This window comes from Pelophylax lessonae (genome assembly GCF_965119305.1).
Source record: "Pelophylax lessonae genome assembly, chromosome: 3".
Lineage (NCBI taxonomy): Eukaryota > Metazoa > Chordata > Amphibia > Anura > Ranidae > Pelophylax > Pelophylax lessonae.
The window spans coordinates 666,487,468-666,508,650 of record NC_138770.1 but is presented as its reverse complement, the minus strand read 5'-3'; the positions used below and the strand labels follow the sequence as shown (position 1 = coordinate 666,508,650).

Below are 21,183 nucleotides of genomic sequence, written 5' to 3'. Positions count from 1 at the left end.
TATCTAACATATCTTAATTTCATTATGTGCAATATAACGTTGTTGGACAACTGTGAAACCTTGTCTGATAAAATTATCGATGCATTTCAAACAGTTGGCAACACCTTCAGTACAGCCCTCAGACCCTTTCATAGGATGCGTTATTTCTGGAATGCCCTCTCAAGGGACCTGAAAAGATGGCTGCATTTGCAGCTTTGAGCTGTCATTCCTATGAAGGATTGCTAAGAGTCATTTATGAGAGCCGGTGAGCTTTGTTAAATATTTTTTACTTTTAATCCCATTTATTTTAGGGCCCTTTAACATGAGCAACGTTTTTTTGTTAGCAGGGCTTTGGTGTTACCTGATCAGGTGATCAAGGGTGTGATGTTACCTGGTGAGGTTATCAGTGGTTTATCATTACCTGGTCAGTTCTCCAGTTATTGCGGCCAACAGAGAGCTTTTTCCACACCCAACTTTGCCAACAATGGCCACCAACGCTCCCTGCAAATGAAACAGGGACACAAATATCACACAACTATTCACATATATCAAGTGCTGGCAAGTGGCGGGTGAGCAGACAGAGACTGTCCCTGTATGGGTGTGCCATGGCTCAGTAAAATGCTGCAGGCTATGATGCTCACGGACAATTATTCCAGTAGCAGTTTGTGTATAACATCGCCATCCTGCACAACATGGATGTGTCATGGCGGCCGCATTTTGTGTAATTATAAAACACACATTCTGCCATATTGAAGCTGCCGAGCCAATGACAGCACAGCACAATGGCTTTTAAACAGAAGTAATAAATAGGAAATGTGCAAGCCTTATAGATCCCCTAGCACACTCATCAAATCTGATGTCCTCCCACAGGCCTATCAGGGAACCTCTAGTAGGCTCATCCAATCCACTGGCCCCTGCAGGCCTATCAGTGAACCCCCATTACGATCATCCAATCATGTGCCCCCTGCAGGCCAATCAGTGAACCTCAAGTACTCTCCTCCAATCATGTGCCCCCTGCAGGCCTATCAGTGAACCCCCATTATGCTCATCCATTCGTGTGCCCCCTGCAGGCCTATCAGCGAACCTCAAGTACTCTCCTCCAATCATGTGCCCCTTGCAGGCCTACCAGTGAGCCTCCAGTATGCTCATCCAATCTGGTGGACAGTGCAGGCCTATCAGTGAACCCCCAGTATGCTCATCCAATCGCGTGCCCCCTGCAGGCCTATTAGTGAACCTCCAGTACTCTCCTCCACTAGTGTGCCCCCTGCAGGCCTATCAGTGAACCTCCAGTACTCTCATTTAATCTGGTGGCCAGTGCAAGCCTATCAGTGAACCCCAAGTACTCTCATCCAATTTGGTACCACGCTCAGGTCTATCAGTGAACCCCCAGTACTCTCATCCATACTGATCCCCCCTCCAGGTCTATCAGTGAACCCCCAGTACTATCATTCAGTTGGGTTCCCCCTGCAGGTCTATCAGTGAACCTCCAGTACTCTCATCCAATCTGGTGCCCCCTCAGGTCTATCAGTGAACTCTCAGTATTTCATGTAGTCTTCTGCTCTAACAGGTCTATTAGTGAACCCCTAGTACTCTCATTTAGTCAGGTGCCATCCGCGGGCCTTTCAGTGAACCTCTAGTACTCTTATCCAATCTGCCTTATTCTGTATTACAACAGGGATTGTTCGTTCTACATACACTAAGGCAGCCCCCTGCATCCGGCCAATGCATGTTTAAATACAAAGCAAAAGTGAAACCTAACCTTTGTCTATTTTATAGTAAAGTTTATTAAACAGGTTTATTGAGCATCGTACATATTATTCAAAGTCATATTGTACCAATACTGAGTAAAAAAAGGAAACATGTGCCAGTGTTATCACTAGGTAGGATACAAAGGTTTAAATGTAACATTAAAGTGGTTGTAAATCAGAATGTTTGTTAATTTAATCCATTCTATGCATTAAGAAAAAAAGCCTTCTGTGTGCAGCAGCCTCCGTCAGCCCCCCTAATACTTACCTGAGCCCATCTCTATCCAGCAATGTTGCAAGAGTGTCTTAGCTGCCTGGGACTCCCCTCCTCATTGGCTGAGACAGAAGCGTGTTGCCACTGGCTCCCGTTGCTATCAAAGTCAGTCAGCCCAATGAGGAGAGAAAGAGGGCGGGGCAGGCCGTGGCTCCGTGGCTGAATGGACACAGGGAGCTGTTGCTTGGCTCGGGTGCCCCCATAGCAAGATGCTTGCTGTGGGGGCACTCAACAGGAGGGGGGAGCCAGGAGCACCGAAAAGGGACGAAAAAAGTGGAGGATCCGGGCTGCTCTGTGCGAAACCAACTGCAGAGAGGAGGGAAGTATAACATGTCTGTTATTTTTAACTAAAAAAAAAAAAAAAAAAAAAAAAAAAAACAAGAGTTTAGTATCACTTTCATTTTATTTACTCGTGTCTAAAGATTATCAATAAAAGAAGAGGTAACTTGGTTATTGCAGGAGTCAAAACAAGAAATCCACAAACCCAAGATTCTGTCAAATTTAGTCAGGAAACTCTGACTTCATAGGTGACCATTTCCTAATCTTTTATTTTGGATGGATTAGAGAATTTGGATGAATATATTTAAGATTTACTTCCTGTCGTACTGACAATAGAGAGGAATCCAAAATCTGACAATGGTCAATAAGAGGGTAACCAGACAGAACTGACTTCTTCACCTGTCCAGAAGTAAAAGGGAAAGTTTTGGCTAGAGTTGGGCTTTAATGTTATTTTTGGTATGATATTAACACTTTTAGTCACTAATTGGGAAGTGATCACAAAAAGTACCTGTCACCAGACTGATAGCCCAATCCTATGGCTGTTTCAATGTGTAGGGATGCAACAATATATAGCCAGCTAAAAATTATCGACCAAAAATAGGGTCATCGGCATTTTGCCGAAAGAAAAAATGCTAAAAAAAAAAATGCTAAAAATGGCATATTGCATCCTATTGACTTCAATGCAAAAATTGCGTCCCACTGACTTCAATGCAAAAATCGCGTCCCACTGACTTCAATGCAAAAATCGCCTGCCGTTGACTTCAATGCAAAAAACGCCTCCCGTCGACTTCAATACAAAAACGCCTCCCGTCGACTTCAATGCAAAAGCGCCTCCCGTCGACTTCAATGCAAAAGCGCCTCCCGTCGACTTCAATGCAAAAGCGCCTCCCGTCGACTTCAATGCAAAAGCGCCTCCCGTCGACTTCAATGCAAAAGCGCCTCCCGTCGACTTCAATGCAAAAGCGCCTCCCGTCGACTTCAATGCAAAAGCGCCTCCCGTCGAATTCAATGCAAAAGCGCCTCCCGTCGAATTCAATGCAAAAGCGCCTCCCGTCGAATTCAATGCAAAAGCGCCTCCCGTCGACTTCAATGCAAAAACGCCTCCCGTCGAATTCAATGCAAAAGCGCCTCCCGTCGACTTCAATGCAAAAGCGCCTCCCGTCGACTTCAATGCAAAAGCGCCTCCCGTCGACTTCAATGCAAAAGCGCCTCCCGTCGACTTCAATGCAAAAGCGCCTCCCGTCGACTTCAATGCAAAAGCGCCTCCCGTCGACTTCAATGCAAAAGCGCCTCCCGTCGACTTCAATGCAAAAGCGCCTCCCGTCGACTTCAATGCAAAAGCGCCTCCCGTCGAATTCAATGCAAAAGCGCCTCCCGTCGACTTCAATGCAAAAGCGCCTCCCGTCGACTTCAATGCAAAAGCGCCTCCCGTCGACTTCAATGCAAAAGCGCCTCCCGTCGACTTCAATGCAAAAGCGCCTCCCGTCGACTTCAATGCAAAAGCGCCTCCCGTCGACTTCAATGCAAAAGCGCCTCCCGTCGACTTCAATGCAAAAGCGCCTCCCGTCGACTTCAATGCAAAAGCGCCTCCCGTCGAATTCAATGCAAAAGCGCCTCCCGTCGAATTCAATGCAAAAGCGCCTCCCGTCGAATTCAATGCAAAAGCGCCTCCCGTCGACTTCAATGCAAAAACGCCTCCCGTCGACTTCAATGCAAAAGCGCCTCCCGTCGACTTCAATGCAAAAGCGCCTCCCGTCGAATTCAATGCAAAAGCGCCTCCCGTCGAATTCAATGCAAAAGCGCCTCCCGTCGACTTCAATGCAAAAGCGCCTCCCGTCGACTTCAATGCAAAAGCGCCTCCCGTCGACTTCAATGCAAAAGCGCCTCCCGTCGACTTCAATGCAAAAGCGCCTCCCGTCGACTTCAATGCAAAAGCGCCTCCCGTCGACTTCAATGCAAAAGCGCCTCCCGTCGAATTCAATGCAAAAGCGCCTCCCGTCGACTTCAATGCAAAAACGCCTCCCGTCGACTTCAATGCAAAAGCGCCTCCCGTCGACTTCAATGCAAAAGCGCCTCCCGTCGAATTCAATGCAAAAGCGCCTCCCGTGGACTTCAATGCAAAAGCGCCTCCCGTCGACTTCAATGCACAAACGCCTCCCGTCGACTTCAATGCAAAAAAACGCCTCCCGTCGACTTCAATGCAAAAAAACGCCTCCCGTCGACTTCAATGCAAAAACGCCTCCCGTCGACTTCAATGCAAAAGCGCCTCCCGTCGACTTCAATGCAAAAGCGCCTCCCGTCGACTTCAATGCAAAAGCGCCTCCCGTCGAATTCAATGCAAAAGCGCCTCCCGTCGACTTCAATGCAAAAACGCCTCCCGTCGACTTCAATGCAAAAGCGCCTCCCGTCGACTTCAATGCAAAAGCGCCTCCCGTCGACTTCAATGCAAAAGCGCCTCCCGTCGAATTCAATGCAAAAGCGCCTCCCGTCGACTTCAATGCAAAAGCGCCTCCCGTCGACTTCAATGCAAAAGCGCCTCCCGTCGACTTCAATGCAAAAGCGCCTCCCGTCGACTTCAATGCAAAAACGCCTCCCGTCGACTTCAATGCAAAAACGCCTCCCGTCGACTTCAATGCACAAACGCCTCCCGTCGACTTCAATGCACAAACGCCTCCCGTCGACTTCAATGCAAAAAAACGCCTCCCGTCGACTTCAATGCAAAAACGCCTCCCGTCGACTTCAATGCAAAAACGCCTCCCGTCGACTTCAATGCAAAAACGCCTCCCGTCGACTTCAATGCAAAAATGCCTTCCACTGAATTCAAAGCAAAAACGCCTCCCATTGACTTCAATGCAAAAACGCCTCCCATTGACTTTGATGCAAAAACGCCTCCCGCTGAATTCAATGCAAGAACGCCTCCCACTGAATTCAACGCAAAAACGCATCCCACTAACATCAATATAAAAAATGCCAGCCACATTAAATACATTTTTTTTTTTTTTTTTTTTTAAATGTCCATTTTGGTTTTCGGCCAAGTGCATCCTGAATGTTCGGTTTCGGCACTGGAATTTTTCATTTCGGAGCACCACTATTAATGTGTATCCAAACCCAAGAAGAAACATATAATGAGGATCGGATCGGTCAGCAGATTCTGCAGTGTGATGCGTATAAAATCATACTTACACATAATAAGATCGGTGTCTTACCTTGGGAACAGACAAATGACTGATGGAGACTTGCAGCGAGGTGGATCTCTCCATATCGTCCTTAAACGCTGCCCCCCAGGAAAACAAGGCATTTCGCATCTCCACTCCTGAGGCTCCTCCTGTAGGGGGCGCTAAGACACAGAAGGATATTTGTCAGGCTGAAGCAAAGTCAGACTTCTATAATCAGCAGAATTTGGAGATCTGCCTCCAGTGTACAACATGTCGGATAAAGCCAAAATGTAATCTCACATTGGCCTTCCCTGCTAGAGGTCATAGGTCACAGATCTCACATGGCTATAGGGGAGGGAATCCCTAAACCTCTCAGAGCTGAACTCTAGGCAGAAAACAAATGAAAGCTGTTCACCTTGTAGAGAAGATCCAAAACTAGGAAAGGGAGAAGCAGCAGTAGGACCCAATTGGATTCTTCTGCATTGCACACACTGTATGCTGACAGAAAGAGCGCAGTGTGAGCAGACGGAAGACTTCATCTGTGTGCGATTTCTCCTTCACTGTCCAATCACAATCTAAGGGTGTGTTCTTAACCACTTCTGGACCGGAAGGATTTTTCTCCTTTAGGCCCATTTCACACTAGCGGACCGTACAGATCCGCCTGTCAGTTTTTTTTGGCGGATCTGAACGGTCCCCCCATGCATCTCTATGGGGCATTGGATGTCAGCAGAGACATGTCCGCTGACATCCAATCCGGTCCGGTCCGTCAAATCTGGACGGATGGAAACCATATTTTCCATCTGTCCGCCGGATCGGATGGGATCGGATGGAAAACAGTGGGGACCTGACAGCTCTGTCTCTGCACACAGCGCGGAGACAGAGCTGCCATCCGTCTGCTCAGCGGGGGATCGGCGGATCGGATGAGAAAGGACAGGCGGTCTGTTCTCATCCGATTCCCCCAAAGAGAACCGTGGGGACCTGACAGCTCTGCCTCTGCACACAGCACGGAGACAGAGCTGCCATCCGCCTGCTCAGCGGGGGATCGGCGGATTGGATCGGATGAGAACGGATCCGATTCCCCCATAGAGATGCATGGGGACCTGACAGCTCTGTCTCCGCACACAGCGCGGAGACAAAGCTGCCATCCGCCTGCTCAGCGGGGGATCGGCGGATCGATCCCCCGCTGAGAAAAACGGAGTCCCCCGACAGACTACCGTGTGTGAAAGAGGCCTTAATGACCAGGCCATTTTTTTTGAGATTCGACACCGAGTTACTGTAACGGACAATTGCACGATCGTGCGGCGCTGTACCCAAATAAAATTGATGTACTTTTTTCCCACAAATAGAGCTTTCTTTTGGTGGTATTTGAAAACCTGTGCGATTTTTTATTTTTTGCACTATAAGCAAAAAAAGAGCGACAATTCTGAAAAAAAATATTTATTTTTCACATTCTGCTATATAACATTCCCAAAAAAAAAATTTAAAATCAAATTTTTTCATCATTTTAGGCCAGTTTGCATTCTGCTATATACTTTTGGTAAAAAAAAAAAAAAAAAAAAACGCGATAAGCACAAACGTTATCGCATCTACAAACTAGGGAAAAGATTTACGTCATTTTTATTAATTTTTTTACTAGTAATGGCGGCAATCAGCGATTTTGTAGTGAGATTGGGACATTGCAGCGGACAGATCAGACCCCTAACTGACACTTTTGGGGGGATCAGTGACATTACTACAGTAATCAGTGCTAAAAATATGCAGTGTGACTGTAATAATGACACTGGCAGGGAAGGGGTTAACCCAGGGGTGATCAAAGGGTTAAGTGTGAGCCTAGGGGAGTGTTTTATAACTGTATGAGGGATGGGCTCGTGAAATGAACACAGAGACCTGTGTTGCTATATAGATCACAGGAGCTCTGAGATCATTTCATAGAGAGGAACAGTGAGCTGTGTTTACAACAGCTGCCCGTCCTTCTCTCTCAGCGGGGAACGATCGTGGGTGCCCGGCAGCAATCAGGGCCGCCAGCCCCGTGCATTGGCATCCCCACTGCCAAGTGGGGGTGGGAGCGCGTCGCCAGCTCGTCCCCTAGCTGCAGGCGCGCGACAAACATATACCTATGTCGGTTTGGGCGGGGGGGGGCGCCCTGCCGCAGTATAACTGCGGCGGGCGGTCGGGAAGTGGTTAAAGGACACACTGATGGGCACATTTGTTGTAAGGTTTACTCTGATGGGCACAACAAAATGAGCCCATTAGTGTGTCCCTTAACATAACAGAAGTGTCACTCTGACGAGAACATTTTGTTGTGCCCATTAGAGTGACCCTTACATTAAATTACATCCCCGCTGCCTAGTGGGGGTGGGAGCGCGGCGGCGCGAGCTGGCCCCCCAGCACCAGGCCCGCGACCGACATAGGGCTATATCAGTTCACGCAGGAGAGGCTGCCTGCCACAGTAAATGTGTGCCAGGCGGTCTTAAAGCGGAGTTCCGGCATCAAAATCCACTTAGGGCCATCCACTTGCTCAGTGTCACCTGTAAAAGAAATGGATAGTCACAATTTTTTTTTTTTGTTTCCTTACCTTTATATTGAAGAAAATATACTTACCTTTCTTCCACTTCCTCCCTCTGCGGCCGCGGCCCGCGTCGTCACTTCCTGCTTGCATTGATTCCTGGGAGCTCAACGTCATCGCTCTCAGGAATCAATGCGCCTGCACCGGCCCCGCTCATCAGTTCCGGTGCAGGAGTGTCATTCCCTGCTAAACAGCTTCTGGGCATGCCCAGAAGCTGTGCAGGGATGACGCTCCTGCCCCGGAAGTGACGGCGGGGCCGGTGCAGTGCATTGTGGGACCGAAGAGGACACGGAAGAGGATGCAGAAGAGGACGCGCTGGCTTCAGCTGACATTTTCAAGGTAAGTATTTCTTCTAAAAGGTTAGTGCGACCTGGGACAGTTCAGAGGCTATCCATTATGGAATGTACTAGTCCTGACTGTCCCGGGGGTATTTTTAGTAAAAAAAATCATTTCCGAGGCCGGAACTCCGCTTTAAAGCAGTTAAAGTGTAAATCCAGTCAAAAATGAACTAAGCTAAAATCTACTCCCACTCCCATTGTAAGCCTATTCTATCTACCCTGTAAAAGGAAAGATTTCTATAATTACCCATTCTGAAGCCACTCCGGTCAGGTTACATAACCTCTCCAGCAGCGGCTTCAATGTAGACGAGAGAGCAGCAACAAACGGTTGCAGAGCCGGGGTGACGACAACACCCATAGGCTTACTATGGTGCAGGAGATGTCAGCTGTCCCTCCTCTACACTGAAGCTGGCGCTGGGACCCGATCCTTTGACCGGACAGGAGAGTCCTCAGGATAGGCAAGTATAGACATCTCTCCTTTTACAGGGTAGATAGAATGGGCGTGAGAATAGATTTTAGCTTAGTTAGGTTTTGAATAGAATTACACTTTAACCAAGTTGTACTGCTGCTGCTTGGGCAGTCGTGTCTAGCAGAGTGCTAGGATCACAGGACTGGTTGCACAGAATTACAAATCCTTCAGCAGGTGGAACCCTTTCAAGATATGCATTTTATCTGTGTTTGTGTTGCACCTGCCCAGAGCTTAGCCATCAATATCAATAAAATACTAAAGATTCAAAGACATCTACAGTGGGGAAAATAATGATTTGATCCCCTGCAGATTTTGTACGTTTGCCCATTTACAAAGAAATGAAGGGTCTATTTTTATTATAGGTTTATTTCAAATGATAGAGACAGAATATCAATTAAAAATCCAGAAAAAAACACACAATACAAATGTTATAAATTGAGTTGCAGTTCAGTGGCTAAAATAAGTATTTGATCCGCTACCAACCAACAATAATTCTGGCTCCCACAGACTGGCTACAGTATGTGCTCATGGGGTACACAGATTAGTCCTGTCAATTTAAAGCGGTAGTATAGTCATTTTGTTGACCTTTACCTACAGGTAAGCCTATAATAAGGCTTACCTGTAGGTACAATTAATATCTCCTAAACGTGCACGGTTTAGGAGATATTTGCACTGTATGCAGCCGCTAACGCTAGCGGCGCATGCGCTCTGAAGGTCCGGCGGACCTTCAGAGTTCCTTGCCGGGAAGTTGCCGGAAAGCTAATCCCCCGCGCGCATGCGCGGGAGTGACGTCATCACGGCTCCGGCCACTCACAGCGCCGGAGCCGCCGAACCCGGAAGAGGCGCCGAGGGAGAATGTCAGTTCCCACGGCGGTGTCCGGGGGTCCGCGTCGGGGCTTCGTTTTAACCACTTAAGCCCCGGAAGATTTTACCCCCTTCCTGACCAGGGAATATTTTGCGATTCGGCACTGCGTGACTTTAACGGACAATTGCGTGGTTGTGCGACGCTGTACCTAAACGAATTTGACGTCCTTTTTTTCCCACAAACAGAGCTTTCTTTTGGTGGTATTTGATCACCTGTGCGATTTTTTGATCATGCGCTATAAACAAAAAAAGAGCGTCAATTTTGCAAAAAAAAAAAATGTAAAAATCAAAATTTTTTTTAATTTTTTAACATTTTCGGCCAATTTGTTTTATGCTACGTATGTTTGGTCGCAAAAAGAGTATTTTGATTGGTTTGCGCAAAAGTTATCGCATTTACTAACAAAGGGAAAGATTTTTGTCATTTTTGTTGTTTTTTTTTTTAACGCGTAATGGCGGCGATCTGCGATTTTTTTTGCAGTACTGCGACATTGCGGCGGGCAGATCGGACCCTTGACTGACATTTTTGACACTTTTGGGGTTACCAGTGACATTACTACAGTAATCAGTGCTATACATATGCACTGTTAATGTAAAATTACACTGGCAGTGAAGGGGTTAACTTTATTTGAGAGGGAGGGGCTGTGTGTGTCCCTAGGGGCGTGATTCTAACTGTGATTGGCTGTGGCTAGAGCTGTAGGACCAATGATCAACGGTCCTACATAGTAGAACCGTATGATAATGGTTCCTACACAGGGGAGAATGACAGGCAGCTTGTTTACACAAGCTGCCTGATTTTCTCCCTCTCCCCCGACGATCGCTGAGTGAGCGGCGGACATCGGGTCCGCCGGTCACACGCTCGGGGGGGTCCGTGACCACGCGGGAGCGCGCCTCCGGCGTCGCGCGCTCGCTCCCCAGAGCCTCACAGGCTAGTGACGTACCGATACGTCACTCTGCCTGTGAGGGGCTGACCGCTGCAGTATATGTACGTGCTGCAGTCGGCAAGTGGTTAATGACAAATCATTATGTGTATGATAGACACCTGTCCACAGAATCTCTTTATTCCATTCAAACCTCATCAACATGGGCAAGAGCAAAGAGCTGTCAAAGGACGTCAGGGACAAGATTGTAGACCTGAACAAGGCTGGAATGGGCTACAAGACCATCAGCATAAAGCTTGGTGAGGAGGAGACAACTATTGAAGGGGTTATTTGAAAATGGAAAAGTACAAAATAACCATCAATCGCCCTCGGTCTGGAGCTCAATGCAAGATTGCGCTTCATTGGGTAAGGATGATCATGAGAAAAGTGAGGGATCAGGCCAGAACTACACAGGAAGAGCTTTTGAATGATTTCAAGGCAGTTGGGACCACAGTCACCAAACAAACCATTGGTAACACAATACGCTGCCATTGACTGAAATCCTGAAGCTCCCCCCAAGGTTCCCCCTCCTCAAGAAGGCTCACGTACAGACCCATATGAAGTTTGCCAATGAACATCTAAATGATTCAGAGAAGGATTGGGAGAAAGTGTTATGGTCAGATGAGACCAAAATTGAGCTCTTTGGCATTAACTCGACTGTGTTTGGAGGAAGAAAATGCTGTCAATGACCCCAAGAACACTATCCCTACATTTAGGTATGGAGGTGGAAACATTGTGTTTTGAGGCTGTTTCTCTGCTAAAGGTACAGACCAATTTTGCCACGTTGAGGGGCCAATGGACGGGGCCATGTATTGTAAAATCTTGGATGAGAACCATCTTCCCTTAGCCAGAACACTGAAGATGGGTCTTGGATGGGTCTTCCAGCACGACAATGACCCAAAACATACCACCAAGGCAACAAAGCAGTGGCTCAAGAAGAAGCACATTAGGGTCATGGAGTGGCCTAGCCAGTCTCCAGACCTTAATTCTATAGAAAATTTATGGAGGGAGCTGAAACTTCAAGATGTCAAGCAACAGCCAAAAAAACCTTAGGGATTTAGAGAAGATCTATAAAGAAGAGTGGCCCAATATCCCTCCTGAGATGTGTGAAAACCTGGTCACCAACTACAAGAAACGTCTTACCTCTGCTTGCCAACAAGGGTTTCTTGACCAAGTACTAAGTCATGTTTTGCTTGGGGATCAAATATTTATTCTACTCACTGAACTGCAAATCAATTTATAACATTTGTGTCATGTGTTTTTTTCTGGATTTTTGGTTGATATTCTGTCTATCATTTAACCACTTAAGCCCCGGAAGATTTTACCCCCTTCCTGACCAGGGGGTATTTTGCGATTCGGCACTGGGTGACTTTAACGGACAATTGCGCGGTCGTGCGACGCTGTACCTAAACGAATTTGACGTCTTTTTTTTCCCACAAACAGAGCTTTCTTTTGGTGGTATTTGATCACCTGTGCGATTTTTTGATCATGCGCTATAAACAAAAAAACGCGTCAATTTTGCAAAAATAACAATATTTTTCACATTTTTTATATGAAATTCCCCCCCAAAAAATGTAAAAATCAAAATTTTTTAACATTTTTAGCCAATTTGTTTTCTGCTACATATGCTTGGTAAAAAGAAAATCACAATAAGCGTATTTTGATTGGTTTGCGCAAAAGTTATTGCGTTTACTAACTAAGGGAAAGATTTTTGTCATTTTTGTTGTTTTTTTTTTAACGAGTAATGGCGGCGATCTGCGATTTTTTTTGCGGGACTGCGACATTGCGGTGGACAGATCGGACCCTTGACTGACATTTTTGACACTTTTGGGGTTACCAGTGACATTACTACAGTAATCAGTGCTATACATATGCACTGTTAATGTAAAATTACACTGGCAGTGAAGGGGTTAACTTTATTGGGGAAGGAGGGGTTAAGTGTGTCCCTAGGGGCGTTTCTAACTGTGATTGGACATGGCTACTGGTGTAAGAACAGAGATCAACGGTCCTACATAGTAGAACCATGTGATCTCCATTTTTACACAGGGGAGAATGACAGGCGGCTTTGTTTACATTAGCCGCCTACCTTTCTCCCTTCACGGCGAACGATCGCGAGTGACCGGCGGACATCGAGTCCGCCGGTCACACGCACTGACTTGTTAGGGAACGAGCCGGGGCGGGCGCGCGCTCGCCTGCTATTGGCTCACAAGCTAGTGACAGGCTAGTGACGTACCGGTACGTCACTTTGCCTGGCCGGGGCTGACCGCCGCAGTATATGTACTTGCGGTGGTCGGCAATCGGTTAAAATACACCTATGATAAAAATTCTAGACCCTCCATTTCTTTGTAAATGGGCAAACTTACAAAATCTGCAGGGGATCAAATAATTATTTCCCCCACTGTAACATAACACAAGTCATAATTACTAAACACCCACAGCACAGGACACTGTCCTTCATCTGGATGTGGTGGGACTACAACTCTCAGATTGCTGGAGATAAATTCTCCCTTCCCCCATTTCTCACCTTCCATATTGTAATATGTCAGCAGGCTTTGGTCTGGGAGCTCCAGGAAGCTTTGAACTCGATCCAATGACACCTTGGCCTCTAAGACTCCATTCAGCACCCAAGGGAAATTGTTCAATGGCAAAATTAGCATCCCCACAAGAGCCAGAGCTGTGAACACCTACGGAGAAGAACATACAGCTCTGTCAGACTGCAGAGGACATCTCAACAAAGAAGAAAAATGATAGGGAAATAAGTCTGCATCAGAGATGGACGCATCTACTGGGACCGCCAACCTCTTGACTGACCTTCGCTGCAGTAAGCTGGTTCCCAAGCAGTACATAGGTGACAAAGGTGATGATGGAAACAAGGACAGGTAAAGCTGCCCACAGATACACACAAACAGCGTCCAGTAGTTTAATGGCCCGAAGGCTGCGCAGTTCCTTCTGCCGTAGGATGGTCAGCTGACGTGCGAAATGTTCTTCCCATGTGTAAAACTTCACCACCCGCATCCCAGACAACAACTCCGTCACCAGCTGGGGAATCAGACAGAGCAGAATCTCAGCATCTATAGGAGGGCAATATAGAGCCAAAGAAGGAGAGGAAGGAAAGAAAAAAAAAAGGGGAAGGAGAAAAGAATGGAAGGGAAATAGAAAGGGAGAAATGAGTGGAAGAAGGAAAAGGGAAGGAAAGAAAGACAATTGAAAGGAAAGGAGAAGAAGAAAAGGCGGAAGGTAAAGGAAGATTAAAGCGGAGTTCCACCTTGGGAAAGCTTTTTTTAATAAAAATCCCCCCGAGACAGTCAGGGCTAGTACATTCCACAATGGCTAGCCTCTGATCTGTCCCGGGTTGCACTTACCTTTTAGAAGAAATACTTACCTTGAAAAAGTATTGTCCAGCGCTGCCATCTCAGGTGTGGGCAGCTTGAAGCCAGCGCGATCCTCTTCTGTGTCCTCTTCCGTCTTCTTCAGTCCCACGATGCACTGCACCGGCCCCGCCGTCACTTCCGGTGCCGCAGCGTCATCCCTGCACAGCTTCTGGGCATGCCCAGAAGCTGTTTAGCAAGGTATGACGGCGCCTGCACCGGAACTGACGTCGGGGCCGGTGCAGGCGCATTGATTCCTGGGAGCGATGACGTTCAGCTCCCAGGAATCATTGCAAGCCAGGAAGTGACGAATCGCCGTGGCCGCCGAGGGGAGGAAGAGGAAGGTAGGTAAGTATATTTTCTTCTAAACAAGGTAAGTAAAAAAAAAAAAAAAAATTGCGATTATCCATTTGTTTTTCAGGTGACCCCGGGCATGAAGATGGAGGGAAGTTTAATTTTAGGGTGGAACTCCACTTTAAATAGAAAAAAAAAGGAAAAGGTAAAAAAAAAAATGAGTGAGAAAGAAAGGTAATGGGGAGGGAAAAGAAGAATGAACAAACAAGGGATTAAATGACACAAGACAAGGAAAGGGAGAGCCTTCGGTAGGTGAGGAAGTGACCGTGAAAACATACTTAAAGGATAGGAAGAAATAGAGAAGGGATGGGAGAAGAAAGGAATGAAGAGAGGGAAAGAAGGAATGAAGAGAGGGGAGGAAGGAACTATGAGAGAATGGAGGGGAGGAAGGAATAAAAAGAGAAGCCGGGGGGGGGGGGAGGAATAAAGAGAGTAGAGAGGGGAATGAATGAAGCGAGAAGGAAGGAATGAAGTGAGATAGGAGGGGAATATAGAATGAAGAGAGTTGCAAGGATAGGGTGGAATGAGGAGAGAAGGGAGGGAGAGAATGAGGAGAGAAGGGAGGGAGAGAATGAGGAGAGAAGGGAGGGAGAGAATGACGAGAGAAGGGAGGGAGAGAATGACGAGAGAAGGGAGGGAGAGAATGACGAGAGAAGGGAGGGAGAGAATGACGAGAGAAGGGAGGGAGAGAATGACGAGAGAAGGGAGGGAAGAAAGCAGTGAAGAGAGAAAAGAATGAAGAAACAAGGAAGAAGGAGAAAAAATAAAAAGATGAGGGAGAGAAGGATGGATTTAAGACAGAATGGAGAAAGCAGCCATAACAGAAGTAGAAAGGAATGTAGAGAGTAGGGAGAGGGGAAATAATTGAGAGAGAAGGGAGGGTAAGAAATAATTGGGACAGTTGGGGAAGGGGGAATAAAGATTGAATGGAGAGGAGGAAGGAACATAGAGAGAAGGGATGGGAACAAAGAAATAAAGAGAGAAGGGAATGGTGAAGGAATGAAGAAAGCGGAGAATGGAACGGAGAGAAAGGAGGAAAAGAAGAAATGAGTAGATGGAAAGGGAAGGTCTAAGAGAAAGAGGAAAAAAAGGAAGGGGGAGCAAAAAAAAAAAAAAGTAAAAGAATAAAGGAAGACGGTAATGAAGGGAGGGGAGGGAAGGGGAAAGGGAAGGGGAAGGGGAAGGGGAAGGGGAAGGGGAAGGGGAAGGGGAAGGGGAAGGGGAAGGGGAAGGGGAAGGGGAAGGGGAAGGGGAAGGGAAGAGAAGAGAAGAGAAGAGAAGAGAAGAGAAGAGAAGAGAAGAGAAGAGAAGAGAAGAGAAGAGAAGAGAAGAGAAGAGAAGAGAAGAGAAAAGAGACGAGGAGAGAAGGGAAGGGAAGAGAAGAGAATACACTCTTGAATGAAAGTACCTTGACTCGGGCATCCTTATGTTGCAACAATTCTTTGTTGTTTTTCATGATGCGAGTGGCAATAACTTTATTCAGGGGTACCAACAGAAATGCCAGTCCAAGGCCCCCGAGGAAAGCAATGCCCACCTGTTGGTACAATAGGTAAAGTGTGATGGAGAACTGCAGGGGAAGGCTCCACAACTCATGAAAACTGCGGTAAAAATTGCTTATTCGATCGGCATCTGTGCTCATCAGGTTCATCACTTCCCCTGGAGAGAACCCAGCAAGTCCTGTCCCTTCCCCATGAATGGCCTTACTGTACACAGTAGTCAGTACAGATGTTCTCACAGCCAGCATCACCTTATTGATCTGATGTGTGTACTGGTTTTGTAGAAGAGCCCCCAGAAAGCCACTGCAGAAGAGCCCAGCAGTGTAGATCACCCCCCAGCTGAGAGGCTCCTTTCTAGTCTCCATGAAATTCACCAGAAGATTTAGCAGCACGGGGCCCATGAACCCAAGGATAATGCAGCAAAGCTTTATCAACCCTAAAGAGTAAAAACGTCTTCCAAAGCTTGCATGCAACGCTGATAAGAGGCGCAATGTTCCGGGTGGACTCTTGGACAGGAATTTGTGGCGGACTCTTGCAGTTCGTAGACCATATGGCAGGATGGGTACATCCTGGGGTTGCTTCAATCCTCCACGTGCTCCCTTTTGCATAAGTGGCTTCATCCAAAAGTAGAATAACTGCGAAAGAAAACTTTCATTGTCCTCAGATGTCTCTTCACTGACACTGTGGGCAGAGGAGAACAGCAGAGCGACATCTTCATCGCCTTCATTTATAGAGACGTTGATGGGAAATCTTTGGGGTTGAGAAGGTACAACAAATGCTACAAAATACAAAGCTACAAAGCAAAGCCGCAGACATGAGAGAGAAAAACGAGACGCAAGAACTGAGTTCACAGGTGACGCCACAGCCCCTTCCTGAAATAACCAAACTATCCTGATCACTGAAGAGGGAATCAGGAGGAGAACCGGCAACGCCAAACTCATAGGTCCTCTAGAAATCATGTACAGTTTCTTCCGAAGGTTGAGTAGCACCAGGAAATGTGTAAACCATGACAAGCAGCATATTCCTCCTGATAGAACTTCTAATGAGGAGGGGACTTCACGTGGAAAAACGGACCCCAAGGCCAACTCAGCAGCACAAAACAATGTGAGGAGGAATGAAGATAAAATACGACACCTCCAGGCAGGAGACAGGGAGGTAAATTGGGAGTTCCTGGAAGAAAAACTTTATATTATCATTAGGAACAAAGACACAACCCTAAACATTTCAGTCATTACTTTCCCTCATAAGGACCATCTTCCTGTACCTTCACCCTCCCCCATGTGAAATGTATCCCTATACCACCACTCCCTCGTAGGGACCATCTGCCTTCAACTCCATCTACCCTCATGAGGGTCCTTCACCTCCCTCCTCCCTCATAAGGACTATCTCCCTTCTCCGCCATCCTCCCTCATAGGGACCATCTGCCTTCACCTCCACCCTCCCTCATAAGGACCATCTCCCTTCACCTCCACCCTCCCTCATAAGGACCATCTCCCTTCACCTCCACCCTCCCTCATAAGGACCATCTCCCTTCTCCGCCACCCTCCCTCATAGGGACCATCTGCCTTCACCTCCACCCTCCCTCATAAGGACCATCTCCCTTCACCTCCACCCTCCCTCATAAGGACCATCTCCCTTCACCTCCACCCTCCCTCATAAGGACCATCTCTCTTCACCTCCACCCTCCCTCATAAGGGCCATCTAACTTCACCTCCATCCTCCCTCATAAGGGCCATCTAACTTCACCTCCATCCTCCCTCATAAGGGCCATCTAACTTCACCTCCATCCTCCCTCATAAGGGCCATCTAACTTCACCTCCATCTGATTCCTAACCCATAAGGACCATCTCCCTTTACCTCCACCCTCCCTCAAAGGGACAACCTCTCTACACCTCCACCCTCCCTCATAAAGACCATCTCCCTTTACCTCCACCCTCCCTCAAAGGGACAACCTCTCTACACCTCCACCCTCCCTTATAAAGACCATCTCACTTCACCTCCACTCTCCCTCATGAGAACCATCTCCCATCACTTGCACCCACCCTCATAAGGACAACCTCTCTTCACTTCCATCCTCCCTTATAGTAATCATACCCATTCTCCTCCCACCCTTAAAAGGACCATCTCCCTTCACCCACCTCAAGAGGACCACATCCCTTCAAAATTCCCAATCACCTCAACTCTTTCTTATAAAAACCATCTCGCTTTACCCACACCCTCCCTCATAAGGACCATCTTCCTTCACCAGCACCTTTCTTTATAAGGACAATTTCCCTTCATCTCCACCCTCCCTTAAAGAGACTGTCCATTCTCCTCCACCACACCAATTCTCATAAGGACCACTTTCTTTTACATCCGACCTCCCTGACAAGACCATGTTCACATTCACACTACCTTATCAGGAGAAACTCTATTCACCTCCACCCTCCTTCACAAGGACCGTCTCCCTTCACCTCCACCCTCCTTCATAAGGACCGTCTCCCTTCACCTCCACCCTTCTTCATAAGGACTGTCTGCCTTCACCTCCACCCTCCTTCATAAGGACCGTCTCCCTTCACCTCCACCCTCCTTCATAAGGACTGTCTGCCTTCACCTCCACCCTCCTTCATAAGGACCATCTCCCTTCACCTCCACCCTCCTTCATAAGGACCATCTCCCTTCACCTCCACCCTCCTTCATAAGGACCATCTCCCTTCACCTCCACCCTCCTTCATAAGGACTGTCTGCCTTCACCTCCACCCTCCTTCATAAGGACCATCTCCCTTCACCTCCACCCACCTTCATAAGGATCGACTCCCTTCACCTCCACCCTCCTTCATAAGGACCGTCTCCCTTCACCTCCACCCTCCTTCATAAGGACCGTCTCCCTTCACCTCCACCCTTCTTCATAAGGATCGTCTCCCTTCACCTCCACCCTCCTTCATAAGGACCTTCTCCCTTCACCTCCACCCTCCTTCATAAGGGCCGTCTCCCTTCACCTCCACCCTCCTTCATAAGGACCGTCTCCCTTCACCTCCACCCTTCTTCATAAGGATCGTCTCCCTTCACCTCCACCCTCCTTCATAAGAACCTTCTCCCTTCACCTCCACCCTCATTCATAAGGACCGTCTCCCTTCCCCTCCTTCATAAGGACTGTCTCCCTTCACCTCCACCCTCCTTCATAAGGACCGTCTCTCTTCACCTCCACCCTCCTTCATAAGGATTGTCTCCCTTCACTCTCCTCCATAAGGACTGTCTCCCTTCACCTCCACCCTCCTTCATAAGGATCGTCTCCCTTCACCTCCACCCTCCTTCATAAGAACCTTCTCCCTTCACCTCCACCCTCCTTCATAAGGACTGTCTCCCTTCACCTCCACCCTCATTCATAAGGACCGTCTCCCTTCCCCTCCTTCATAAGGACCGTCTCCCTTCACCTCCACCCTCCTCCATAAGGACCGTCTCCCTTCACCTCCACCCTCCTTCATAAGGACCGTCTCCCTTCACCTACACCCTCCTCCATAAGGACCGTCTCCCTTCACCTCCTCCCTCCTTCATAAGGACCGTCTCCCTTCACCTCCACCCTCCTTCATAAGGACTGTCTCCCTTCACCTCCACCCTCATTCATAAGGACCGTCTCCCTTCCCCTCCTTCATAAGGACCGTCTCCCTTCACCTCCACCCTCCTTCATAAGGACCGTCTCTCTTCACCTCCACCCTCCTTCATAAGGATTGTCTCCCTTCACTCTCCTCCATAAGGACCATCTCCCTTCACCTCCACCCTCCTTCATAAGGACTATTTCTCTTTACCACATTTTCAGTTCATCTCAACCCTTTCTTATAAGGACCATCTTTTTTTTTTATGCACACCATCCCTCATAAGGACCATCTATCTTCACTGCCCTCTTCCTTTATAAGGACCATCTCCCTTCACCTCCCCTCTACCTTATAAGGACCGTCTCCCTTCACTTCCACCCTCCTTCATAAGGACCGTCTCCCTTCACCTCCACCCTCCCTCATAAGGATCATCTCGTTTACCATCAACCCCTCTTAGAAGGACCATCTCCCTTCACCTTCATCCTCTCTTATAAGAATCAACTCCCTTTACCTCCACCCTCTCAATTTAATCCATAATAACTATTCTGGGAAATTCCAATCCCAGGACAGGAAGAGGACCAGCTCGTAGATGGATTACCTGGAGGCTCCGGCATGGCAGGCACTGGTTACAGCAAATAACACGTGAGGAACAGTGCTAAGGATCAGCTGATTAAAGCAGACGCCAACATGGCCATTGACCCAGACAGGTAACGGGTCTGATGTAGGAGATCCGCACAGCCGGGAGACGACATCTTCCATCCCATCCAATGAACAGGACCTGCAGGATACAAGCAGAGGAGACATGATTGTGACTGGGTTCCCTCTCCTTGGTGTTAATCTCCTCCTGAGATTGGATATCCATCTTCTGTCACCAGTGCCATTCACCCACTCCAAATTTGCCAATTGGATGAACGCCACATTCAGAAACGGAAACAGATCTGATTTGTTGAAAAATGTTCTGCCCACTGAGCTTCTCAGTCTGTGTGTGGTCAGATTGTACCTTGCAATGAATATCTGTCCAACCTGCAGAAAATCATACAATCCTGGAATGGTACAATCCTCTGCAGGTCAGACACATTAACACGGAAAAAATTCCGGCCAATGGAGACGTCGGGAATATTTGGCTCTCTGGACACAACCATTATACGGACCAGCCAATAATTCCGACCAAAGCTCAACATCACAGATCAAATTAGATTTGTTTCTAAATGCAGGTGCGATGGCGCCCTCTGTGACTGAGGATCGACCTGCCCATATCACCCAGTTACCGAAGAGAAGAAAAACTGCACTATAATATAATCCAAGGCTTCATTCACATGTCAGCGTAGCGATCGCGGGCAGAATCACCGCGATTCTGCCCGCGATCTGGAAATCATTGCAAATCGCGGGACGCCTGTGCGTTGCCCGTGATTTGCAAAAGCACCCCAAACGCTGCGCGATGTTGCCGCGATTTGCGCCTGAAGCTCTTGTACCTTTTTTGGGCGTCATGCGTCCCGCGATTTTTTTTGCGCGATGTTACCGCGATTCGGCAGGCGCAAATCGCGCCAACATTGCACAGCGTTTGGGGTGCTATTGCAAATCACGGGCAACGCACATGCGTCCCGCGATTAGAAATGATTTCCGGATCGCGGGCAGAATCGCTACACTGACATGTGAATGAAGCCTTAGCAACTCTCCTGTGGGATATAAACACAGCATAGGAACAATATACTTGAACAAAGTTGCGCTATATTGAGTTTATCTGCATATACCAGTACAATGCATGATCTGATGCAGTCCACAATTAATATACTGAAATGTGTCCTTA

At 47.7% G+C, this 21,183-nt stretch overlaps 1 protein-coding gene across 2 annotated transcripts in view; it reads right to left on the bottom strand.

The window, feature by feature from the left end:
* The window catches only part of ABCC10 (ATP binding cassette subfamily C member 10), an 86,630-nt gene that overhangs the window by 50,071 nt on the left and 15,376 nt on the right, over window positions 1–21,183 (bottom strand). For both annotated transcript variants that reach the window (XM_082249854.1, XM_082249853.1), the window contains exons 2-7: window positions 19,975–20,154; window positions 15,717–16,974; window positions 13,398–13,625; window positions 13,111–13,270; window positions 5,484–5,614; window positions 401–480 (exon numbers count right to left, since the gene is read on the bottom strand). In XM_082249854.1, the coding sequence (XP_082105980.1) occupies window positions 401–480; window positions 5,484–5,614; window positions 13,111–13,270; window positions 13,398–13,625; window positions 15,717–16,974; window positions 19,975–20,135 (2,018 nt within the window). In that variant the 5' untranslated portion in view covers window positions 20,136–20,154. The remainder of the gene's footprint in view (window positions 1–400; window positions 481–5,483; window positions 5,615–13,110; window positions 13,271–13,397; window positions 13,626–15,716; window positions 16,975–19,974; window positions 20,155–21,183) is intronic.